General features: G+C 41.4%; 1 protein-coding gene across 3 annotated transcripts in view; it reads left to right on the forward strand.

Moving 5' to 3' along the window:
- Positions 1–12003, forward strand: part of nab1b (NGFI-A binding protein 1b (EGR1 binding protein 1)) — a 31793-nt gene extending 19790 nt beyond the window's left edge. For 2 of the 3 annotated variants that reach the window (XM_083536088.1, XM_083536089.1), the window contains exons 5-8: positions 2350–2472; positions 3675–3855; positions 9138–9278; positions 10546–12003. In XM_083536088.1, coding sequence (XP_083392214.1) covers positions 2350–2472; positions 3675–3855; positions 9138–9278; positions 10546–10643 — 543 coding nt within the window. In that variant the 3' untranslated portion in view covers positions 10644–12003. The remainder of the gene's footprint in view (positions 1–2349; positions 2473–3674; positions 3856–9137; positions 9279–10545) is intronic. The other variant, XM_083536090.1, reaches the window with a different exon arrangement.

The following is a 12003-nucleotide window of genomic DNA, read 5'->3' on the forward strand; positions in this document are numbered from 1 at the left end:
ATCTGTGAAGTCCCTGTAGATCTGTGAAGTTACTGTAGATCTGTGAAGTAACTGTAGATCTGTGAAGTCCCTGTAGATCTGTGAAGTCCCTGTAGATCCGTGAAGTCCCTGTAGATCCGTGAAGTCCCTGTAGATCCATGAAGTCCCTGTAGATCTGTGAAGTTACTGTAGATCTGTGAAGTTACTGTAGATCTGTGAAGTTACTGTAGATCTGTGAAGTCCCTGTGGATCCATGAGGTCCCTGTAGATCTGTGAAGTTACTGTAGATCTGTGAAGTCCCTGTAGATTTGTGAAGCTGCTGTAGATCCGTGAGGTTACTGTGGGGGAACCATGAAGATGGATTTGGACTGTAAATAATGTAAACATCTGCTACAGTGGCTCAGGGATGCAGTCACCATGAACAGATTTACACTCGAGTCACCATCAGTGTGCAGTTGAAATCCTTAACAATGATGGATTGTAATGGACATTCGGTGATGATGAGGTTCCCTTTGAGTCTGGTTCCTCTCAAGGTTTTTTCCTAATACCATCTCAAGAGGCTTTTCTCTCACTTCCATCACCACAGGGATACATTTATAGGGACTAATTTATGATGCTGAAATGTATATGTGTTATATGTATTTATTTCTGTAAAGCTGCTTTAGGACCATTTCCACTTCCAAAAGCACAAAAAAAAAAATAAAATAGAAAGAATTTAATTATTCAAAGAGCAAGCTAATTAGAACTAAATGAACAAACAAACAAATAAATAAATTGTTTGGGCTGTTTATTCATAATTCTTTCTTTCTTTTATTTATTTTTTTATTTTTTTATTTATTTTTTTATTTATTTATTTATTGCTTGTGTTGAAAACAGAATTAAATGTGGCTGTTAATTGAAGTCGTCTCCCTTGAAATATTTTGAGATGATTTTTTTAATTTAAAAAAAACAAAAGAAAAATGGAAATAGAAAAGTGAAGTGAAATTGTTGTATTTCATTTTGTGTTTACTGAAACCCCAGCAGGTGAAACCCTCAGTGTGCAGCTGTGACCAGAATGAGTGTGTGTGTGCTCAGTGTGTACTGAGTGTGTGTGTGTGCTCAGTGTGTACTGAGTGTGTGTGTGTATTGAAAGTGTACTGGGTGTGTGTGCTGAGATTCTACTGAGTGTGTGCATTGAGAGTGTACTGAGTGTGTACTAAGTGTGTGTGTGCTGAGATTATACTGAGTGTGTGTGCTGAGTCTGTGTACTGAGTGTGTGTGTGCTGAGTATGTGCTAAGTGTGTGTATTGAGTGTGTGTATTGAGTGTGTGTGCTGATTGTGTACTGAGTGTGTGTGTGCTGAGTCTGTGTACTGAGTGTGTACTGAGTATGTGCTAAGTGTCTGTGCTGAGTGTGTGTACTAAGTGTGTGTGCTGATTGTGTACTGAGTGTGTACTGAGTATGTGCTAAGTGTCTGTGCTGAGTGTGTGTACTAAGTGTGTGTGCTGATTGTGTACTGAGTGTGTGTACTGATTGTGCGCTGAGTGTGTGTGCTGAGTGTGTGTACTAAGTGTGTGTGCTGATTGTGTACAGAGTGTGTGTACTGATTGTGCGCTGAGTGTGTGTGCTGAGTGTGTGTATTGAGTGTGTATTCAGTGTGTGTATTGAGTGTGTATTAATTGTGTGTATTCAGTGTGTATTGGGCGTGTGTGTATTGAGTGGGTACTGGGTGTGTGTATTTAGTGTGTGTATTTAGCGTGTATCTCAGCACTGATGGGTGAAAAAGTCCTGGATTGTTTTTGTCAGTAAAAGGCGAGAAGCCGAGCCGTGTCTCAGTGACATCATCACCTCACAAAGTCTCCGTCACTGCTACAGCTATGAGTGTGAAACCTGGTCTCTTTACACACACACACACACACACACACACACACACACACACACACACACACACACACACACACACCATGCTGGCAGTAAGACAGTGTCTCTGTGCTCGGTTGCCATGGTAACCCATGTGTCAACGTTAGGATGAGTGGAGCGGAGCCCCGGGAGTCAAATGGATTGAGCAATAAAAACTATTGTGCAAACCTCAACATCACCTTTCAGACGTTTTACATGTGTGTGTGTGTGTGTGTGTGTGTGTGTGTGTGTGTGTGTGTGTGTGTGTTTGTTTAGTCGTTTATAGTTACTTTTCCTATTGTTTGCATTACATCTCTGATACTGGAGACTCATTCTGCCTGCTTACAGCAGAACCTCACCATATTGCTGATTAAACACTCATTTATAAACCTGTCACAGATTCCCACTGTAAATAACCTATCTGTGTGTGTGTGTGTGTGTGTGTGTGTGTGTGTGTGTGTGTGTGTGTGTGTGTGTGTGTTTTTTTTCCAGCAGGAAGGTTTTTTTGACCTGCAGGAGGCGCTACAGGCCATCCACATGCGCCAGGAGAGTCTGAGAGAGCAGCTTGCTCAGGCTCGGTCCAAGGGAGAGGAAACACTCATTCGAAACATCCAGGTGTGTGTATGAGTGTGTACAGATATACAGATATATATAGAGAGTATCTCCCTAAATTGAGTTCACCCCTCACATATTTTAGTGTCTTCTCAAAGGACAATACTAGAGAACTGAAAGTTGGATAAAAAATAACTCAACATACAGCCATTATTGGATTATCTAAATACCTGGCAACAAAAGTGCGTACACCCTCCGTGATTGTCTGCTTGACAGAGCCATACAAATCTTGTATTAGAGCAGGTATGAAAGAAAGAAAGAAAGAAAGAAAGAAAGAAAGAAAGAAAGAAAGAAAGAAAGAAAGAAAGAAAGAAAGAAAGAAAGGAAGGAAGGAAGGAAGGAAGAAAGGAAGGACGGAAGGAAGGAAGGAAAACAACTGAGGGTGAAAGGAAGGAAGGAAGGAAGAAAGAAAGAAAGAAAGAAAGAAAGAAAGAAAGAAAGAAAGAAAGAAAGAAAGAAAGAAAGAAAGAAAGAAAGAGAAAGAAAGAAAGAAAGAAAGAAAGAAAGAAAGAAAGAAAGAAAGACAGACAGACAGACAGACAGACAGACAGACAGACAGACAGAAAGAAAGAAAGAAAGATGTTGTCCCAATACTTTTGGCGGTGTCTGGGGGGAAAACGGATGGAATGATGAAAGAGGTGTAGTGTGTTGAGGGATGATCCGCTGTGGCGACCCCTGATGGCAGAAGCTGAAAGAAAGAAAGTTTAGTGTGTTGAGGGAATGTGCTGTGTGAAGTCTCCTCACGCTCACCAGCGTTCACTTCCTCCCTCAGGATCCTGCTTCAGGAATTCTCCATATGCTCTGTTCTTTATATTCTCCAATTCCTGTTCCTGGAACGTTGTACTCTGCTTGATCCATGAAACGTGTGGACTAATTAATTGCCGGTCTGGGCTGAAGACGGCACTGCGCTCGGGAGGAGAGCGTGTTCTTTATTTATCACGTGTAACCGCGTGTACGTACGTGAGCCGGCGACCCGAACGAGCTGTGAGTGCATTAGTGTGGTTTATTAGCGGAATAAACAAGCAGAACGAAGTTATTTATACGTTTATTCCATATATTTTACAGACGTTTGTGTGAGTGTGTGTGTGTGTGTGTGTCTGTAAGAAAGATACATTAGTAAGCCAATTAACTCTTACACGTCTCTTGTGTTGTGTTACACACAACAGCGTATCCCCTTTTTGACACCAGCTGTGTGTGTGTTACAGGTTCAGCTGGAGCGTCTCTTGGCTAAGCAGATGGAGATCTTGCATGACGCAACGACGCAGGACCGACTGCAGGTTCTTGAATGGCGCGTGCCTCCAGGAGCGTTCAAACACCACGCCGACTTGCACAACGCTAACGCTAACGGGGTGCAGAGCAACGCCGAAAAGCATGCCGAGCAGCACGGTGCGTCCCTCACCACACACACACGTCTCTTCGTCATCATCTTGTCCAAAAATCAGTGGGCGGGGCTAGCTAGCAGTAGCTGGCACTCAGCTGTTATACGATGCTATGCTAGTGATGCTACGCTAATCAGCAGTGATTGATAATCAGCAACGATTTAACACTTTTGGTGGACTTTTGATATAACACGTGTACATGTGTATATTTTCGCCATCACCGAATTCCACGTGTACATAACTAGATATCCTCCATATGCTCCATATATCTATACTCCATATCTTCATATCTCCAGAAGCTCTATATCTCTATACCCAGACGTCTTCGTCTAGATTTAACTCCATATTAATATCTTCATATGTTCCATGGCTTCACATGCACAATAGATCTATATGTTCCATATCACTATATGCTCCATATCTCCATAAGCTTCATATCCTATAAGCTCAATATCTCCATATGCTCCATATCTATATAACTAGATATCCTCCATAAACTCCATATCTCCATATATTCATCAGCTTTATATCCACATATTTAGATATCCTCTATATGCTCTATATCTTGAAAAGCTCCATATCTCCATATCTTCATTAGCTTCAGATCTATATAACTAAATATCCTTCATGTCTTCAATATCTCCATATGCTTCATGACTTCATATGCTCCATATCTCAAGGTCCGTCATATCTCCCTAAGCTCCATATGTTTATATGCTCTATATCTCCATGTCCTCCATATCTCCATAAGCTCTACGTTTCCGTAAGCTCCATCTAGATGTCCTCCATCCACTCTATATCTTCAAATGCTTCATATCTCTATATCTAGATATCTTCCATGTACTCCATAAGCTCCATATCTCTAAATCTAGATGTCCTCCATGCACTCCATACCTTCGCATTTTACATATGCTCCAAATCTATATCGCCATATGCACCATATCTTCATATCTAGATTTTGATCCTTACTCCATATGTCCCAAATCTTGAACTTCATTTCTCTGTATGCACCATCATTTTTTCATCTCCATATCTCATATGCTCCCTATCTCAATATCTAGATATCCTCTATGTCCTCCATATTTCCATATGCTCTATATCTCTATAAACACTATATCTCTATATCTCTGTATGCACCATATTTTCCTTATCTTCGTATCACTGTTTTCTCCAAATCTCCAAGTCTCCACATCTCCACATGTACCATATGCTCTTCATTTCTATATCTCCATATATATATATAGCTCTATATCTAGATATTATTCATGTGCTCCATATCTCCATACGAACCATATCTTTATATCTGCCTATGCACCATATATTCATTTATCATCATATTTCCATATTCCCCAAATCTCCAAGACTCTACATCTCCACATGTTCTTTATTCTTCATATCCCAAATCAAATTTATAGAACAAATATATATATATATATAGAGCACATTTCCACATGCTCTACATGAATATATCCTCCATATCTCTGTATGTCCACATCAGTCAATATCCACATATGTTCCATGGCTGGAGAGAGTCCTCTCAGTGGGTTGCTACCTTCTCACATAACATAACAGGGAATTGAAGAAGATGAGACAAAACCCGAGATAGAAGATTGTTTTGCTGTTACAGAAAAAGAGCGGTGAGATCAACTGAAGCGATTCCTGAAGGTGTTGCCGTGATTACCCGCTGATCAGAGCAGTGTTATTATTCAGGGAATCGAGTTTTTCTTCCACACACATTTCCTAGAAACGAAGGGAAGTGAAAGAAGCGAAGGTCAGCGTGAAGCGCAGGAGCGTTGGAGGAACCTGTCAGGAGTTGATGGAACGCCCACCCGATGTGGATGTGTTAAGGAGCTGTTGTTGATTCGTGGTGGTTGTTGTCGCTGGCGGTGTTGATGGCTTGGCAGCTTGCATCACCTGCACCTCACTTTCTCTGCTCTCTCTCTCTCTCTCTTCCTCTCTCTCTCTCTCTCTCTCTCTCTCTCTTCCTCTCTTTCTCTCTCTCTCTCTCTCTCTCTCTCTCTCTCCCTCTCTCTCTCTTTCTCTCTCTGTCTGTTTTTCTCTTTGCGAGACTCATCTGGCAGCTGTGTGTGGAGGCGGATGGGTGGGAGTCAGGTGGAGGAGGAGGAGGATGATGGTGCTGATGATGATGATGATGATGATGATGATTGTGGTGGTAGTGGGGAGGGAGAGATGGGGGTGGTCTAAGAAAAAGTGAATGCTGTGTTCCACCCATGTCCCTCACATGCAGCCACAAATGACAGCATCTACAGTCTCAGAACCTCTAACAATCTTCATTATTTAGTGTAAAGTCTGTATTAGTTAGTGTGAAGTATGTATTATCTAGTATGTAGTGTGTATTATTTAGTGTGTAATGTGTATTATTGTGCATAGTGTGTATTTAGTGTGATTTATCTAGTGTGTGTGGTCATAGTTGGGGGGAGGGAGGGGGAGAGAGAGAGAGAGAGAGAGAGAGAGAGAGAGAGAGAGAGAGAGAGAGAGAGAGAGAGAAGAGAGTTTGTGTTTGTATGTGTGTGTTCAGTTTGTATTAATCATCGGACAGTGTGTGTGTGTGTGTGTGTGTGTGTGTGTGTGAGAGAGAGAGAGAGAGAGAGAGAGAGAGAGAGAGAGAGAGAGAGAGAGAGAGAGAGAGAGAGAGAGAGAGATTGAAAGAGAGAGAGAGAGATTTGTTGAGGGAGTTTCCTGCTGATTGGCGCTGTGTGAACAAAGCGCTCTTCCACACCATTCCACTGCATCCCTCCTTCATCACCTCCCCCTGCCTCCTTATATCCCAGCATGCACTCTGAGTGGGCATGTGAGATTTGCAGAGAGAGGGAAAGAGAGAAAGAGATAGAGAAAGCAAGGGAGAGGGGGAGGAAGTAAGAGATAAGGGAGAGGAATGGAAACTGTGGGTTAAGAAAGATAATTCATCCCCACCCTCAGAAAAGAGGCATGGCCTCAGTGTTTGTTTCTGCAGTTTATATGTATTTACATTTTGACTCAGTTCCAGTCCAGGAGCTTCTTGGAACCCGTTTTCAAGAGAATCATGTGTTGCAGGTTCTGTGCTTTACACCCGCTTTACACCTGCTTTACACTGCTTTACACCTGCTTTTCACTGCTCTACACCTGCGTTACACTGCTTTACACCTGCTTTACACTGCTTTACACCTGCTTTACATCTGCTTTACACCTGCTCTACACCTGCTTTACACCTGCTTTACACTGCTCTACACCTGCTCTACACTTGCTTTACACTGCTTTACACTTGCTTTACACTGCTCTACACCTGCTCTACACCTGCTTTACACCTGCTATACACCTGCTTTACACTGCTCTACACCTGCTCTACACCTGCTTTACACTGCTCTACACCTGCTTTACACTGCTCTACACCTGTGTTACACTGCTGTTTACCTGCTTTACACTGCTCTACACCTGCTCAACACCTGCTTTACACTGTTCAACGCCTGCTTTACACCTGCTTTACACTGTTCAACACCTGCTTTACACTGCTCTACACCTGTTTCACACTGCTTTACACCTGCTTTACACTGCTTCACACCTGTTTTACACGTAGTTTACACCTGCTTTTCACTGCTCTACACCTGCGTTACACTGCTTTACACCTGCTTTACACTGCTCTACACCTGCTTTACACCTGCTTTACACCTGCTCTACACCTGCTTTACACCTGCTTTTCACTGCTCTACACCTGCGTTACACTGCTTTACACCTGCTTTACACCTGCTTTACACCTGCTTTACACTGCTCTACACCTGCTTTACACCTGCTTTACACCTGCTCTACACCTGCTTTACACCTGCTTTACACTGCTCTACACCTGCTCTACACTTGCTTTACACTGCTTTACACTTGCTTTACACTGCTCTACACCTGCTCTACACCTGCTTTACACCTGCTTTACACCTGCTATACACCTGCTTTACACCTGCTATACACCTGCTTTACACTGCTCTACACCTGCTCTACACCTGCTTTACACTGCTCTACACCTGCTTTACACTGCTCTACACCTGTGTTACACTGCTGTTTACCTGCTTTACACTGCTCTACACCTGCTCAACACCTGCTTTACACTGTTCAACGTCTGCTTTACACCTGCTTTACACTGTTCAACACCTGCTTTACACTGCTCTACACCTGTTTCACACTGCTTTACACCTGCTTTACACTGCTTCACACCTGTTTTACACATAGTTTACACCTGCTTTTCACTGCTTTACACCTGCGTTACACTGCTTTACACCTGCTTTACACCTGATTTACACTGCTCTACACCTGCTTTACACCTGCTTTACACCTGCTTTACACCTGCTCTACACCTGCTTTACACCTGCTTTTCACTGCTCTACACCTGCGTTACACTGCTTTACACCTGCTTTACACCTGCTTTACACTGCTCTACACCTGCTTTACACCTGCTTTACACCTGCTCTACACCTGCTTTACACTGCTCTACACCTGCTCTACACTTGCTTTACACTGCTTTACACTTGCTTTACACTGCTCTACACCTGCTCTACACCTGCTTTACACCTGCTTTACACCTGCTCTACACCTGCTTTACACTGCTCTACACCTGCTTTACACTGCTCTACACCTGTGTTACACTGCTGTTTACCTGCTTTACACTGCTCTACACCTGCTTTACACTGCTCTACACCTGTGTTACACTGCTGTTTACCTGCTTTACACTGCTCTACACCTGCTCAACACCTGCTTTACACTGTTCAACGCCTGCTTTACACCTGCTTTACACTGCTTTACACCTGCTTTACACTGCTTCACACCTGTTTTACACGTAGTTTACACCTACTTTACACTGCTCCACACCTGTTCTACACCTGCTATACACTGCTCTACACCTGCTTAACACTGCTCTACATCTATCTATCTATCTATCTATCTATCTATCTATCTATCTATCTATCTATCTATCTATCTATCTATCCATCCATCCATCCATCCATCCATCCATCCATCCATCCATCCATCCATCCATCCATCCATCCATCCGAAAATTTAACATAATATTTAGCTATCTTACAAAATTTTAATGCAGGTGTGTGTGTTTGTGTGTGTATGAGATTTAATGGAGATCAGAAGCTTGTGTGTGTTTGTGTGTATGAGATTTAATAAAGATTAGAAGCTGTTGTCGTTGCTAGGCGTATATAGTTCAAGTGTGTTCACAGGGTGGGGAGTGTTTGTCATATTTAAAATTAAGTGTGTGTGTTTGTGTGTGTGTGTGTGTGTGTGTGTGTGTGGGTGTAGGTGAAAGGCCACTGAATCTGCGAGTGAAAGGACAAAGGGGCGGAGTTTCAGATGGAGACACACCTCTGGGAAAACAGTTGGCCAATGAGCTGAAGAGGCATTACCAGGCCAGCATGGAAAGCAAGGCAGCAGCTGCCACAGGTGTGTGTGTGAATTCTTTAGCATACTAATCAGTCTGAATGATGCATAAAAGTATTATGGTTGATTATGATGTGGGTGTGGCCTAATATTATAATGAGTTTGCTTGACTGACAGCCACCTGTCTATGATAGCTAGATAAACATCACTCACTACTTAGCTTCCACTTGCTAGTTATAATCCTCTCTAGCTTTAACTAGCGAGTTTGGTTAAAAGTACACTCAATTACTTTCTTACTCGGTTAGCTTTGACTAGCTAGTTTGGCCAAAGATAGTCACTTTCACTGGATTAGCTTTATCTCACTATATTTACTTTGCATTGAATAGATTAGCTTTCATTCGGTATTTTAGCCTTTTCTAACATTACTAGCTTTACTCTTATTATATTGCTCTTGCTAGGTTAGCTTTGACTAACTGGTGTTGATGGCATGTTGTAAAACTTTTTTACACTATTAGCATTCACTTATTGGATGAACATTTGCTTCCAGATTAGCCCTCACTTGCTGGATTAGCTTTAATTTATTTAATTATAGTTTTCTTGCTAGCTTTAACTAACAAGTTTGGTCAAAAGTTAGTACACTCAATTAATAGTCATCTAGTTATAGTTTTCTTATTTGGTTAGCTTTGACTAGCTGGTTTACACAAAGATAATCATCTTTCAGTGGATTAGGTTGCTATATTAGCTTTTAGACACTAGATTAGCTTCTATTAGATATGTTAACTTTTTCTTACAGTACTAGCTGTCACTGTAGTTATAGTTCTCTTGCTTTAAAACTAACTTATAGTTGCTTTGACTAGTTTTGATGCCATCTTTCACAGTGTTCCCACACTTTGTTAGCATTCACTCAGTAGTCATTGTTTACTAATTAGATTAGCATTGACTTCCTCGTTATATTTTTCTTACTATGGTCGCTTTGACTAGCTAGTTTAGACAAAGCTAATCATCTTTCACTGGATTAGTTTGCTGTGTTAGCTTTTTCCCCACCAGATTAGCAATCATTGGATGTGTTAGCTTTTTCTTACAGTGCTAGCTGTCACTCTTGTTGTATTGCTGTGCTAGGTTAGCTTTGACTGACAAGTCTAGACAAAGAAAGTTATCTTTCACAATATTTGGACTTTCTGTCACATAGATTGGCTTTAGCTCGCTATGCTTGCTGTCTCTCGCTATGCTAGCTCTCTTGCTATTTTAGCAAGACAGAAATCATTATCTTTTACTGTGTAATAGTGCATTCTAAAATATTTATGGTGGGTGTGTGTGTGTGTGTGTGTAGAGAACGGGAGTGGTGGAGTCGGAGGTGAAGTGAGTCCCCGCGCTCTCAACCTCTCTGAGAAGAAAACCATCAAGAGTGAACCTGAGGAGTCGAGATAGCAGAGCAGACCTCGTCCACTTCCTCTCTCTCTTCCTCTTCCTCGTTCTCTTCTCGACTCGGTGATGAACTGATCGTCCCTCAATACTAAAGGAGCACAACTACAGAACAGCCTTAATAACCAACGTTGCCTCAAATTTCCTTTTTATTCCTTCTTTTTAATCTCTTTCTTTTTTTCTCTTTTTTTATTTTTTATTTTTTTGCCAAAGCACCAGAGTCCTTATTTTCTCTTCTCTGAGTAGATTAGCATTTTCTGTTGTTGGTGACTGTACATTGAAAACTCCACCTTCTCTCCCTCTATCCTTCTTTCCATCTCTCTCTGTCTTTTCTATCGATCTTTTAAGCTCTCTTTCTTTATCGCTCTAGCTCTCTCTCCCCCTTTACCACTCTCTCCCTCTGTATCTCTCTCTATTTTGATCTTTCTCTTGTCATCTATCTCTCAATATTTACATCTCTCTCTCTCTTTCTCTCAATCTCTTTCTATTTTCATTTATTTCTATCTTTTCAGCCCTCTCTCTCTCCTTCTCTTTCCCAATATATCTTTTTTTATCTCATCTTTCTCTTTGTATTTCCTTTCTCCCACTTTCCCTCTACCCCACTTCCCGTATATGCTTTTTCCCTCTTTCCTTTCATCTATTTTTTATCTCCATCACTCTCTCTTTCCATCTATCTCTCCCTCTCACTATTTCCATCTCTCTCTCTCTCTCTCTCTCTCTCTCTCTCTCTCTCTCTCTCTCTCTCTCTCTCTCTCTCTCTCTCTCTCTCTCTCTCTCTCTGTGTTCTGTATGTGGGCTGTAACAGCAGCTGGTTGTATATACATTTGTTGATATGTGGAAAATGTTGACATGTTATTTAAATAAGTTGTGTGTATATATATATATATATATATATATATATGTGTGTGTGTGTGTGTGTATGTGTGTGTGTGTGTGTGTGTGTTATTCAGTGTAAAGTGTGTAAAACTGTGTAGTGAGTAGTAGAGCAATACTGACTAGCTGTTGTTTTAATTAAGCGCAGGGTGAGTGAATGTGTGTTTGTGTGAGTGTGTGTTTACTGTACAGTGTGTGGTGTAATAGTGTTAGAAATAGCTGGTGTATTAATGGAACTTATATGCACTAGTGTTCGACTTCAAAATGCATTTTTTTTATACAAATTTCATCTTTTCCATCGTTTTTTTTCCCATAATCCTCTTCTCTGAGCTCCTGCTGTAGGTTTCTCCCCACAATCAATCAGGTGTGTGTGCGCGTGTGCGTGTGTGTTATCGAATACCTCTGCGAAAATAACCGACTGATACTCATGTCCAGGTTTGAGAAATGAATCTGTAATCTTTATTTTTTATAAACGATTACTTTATGCAAAATG

This window comes from Silurus aristotelis (genome assembly GCF_946808225.1).
Source record: "Silurus aristotelis genome assembly, chromosome: 3".
Taxonomy (NCBI): domain Eukaryota; kingdom Metazoa; phylum Chordata; class Actinopteri; order Siluriformes; family Siluridae; genus Silurus; species Silurus aristotelis.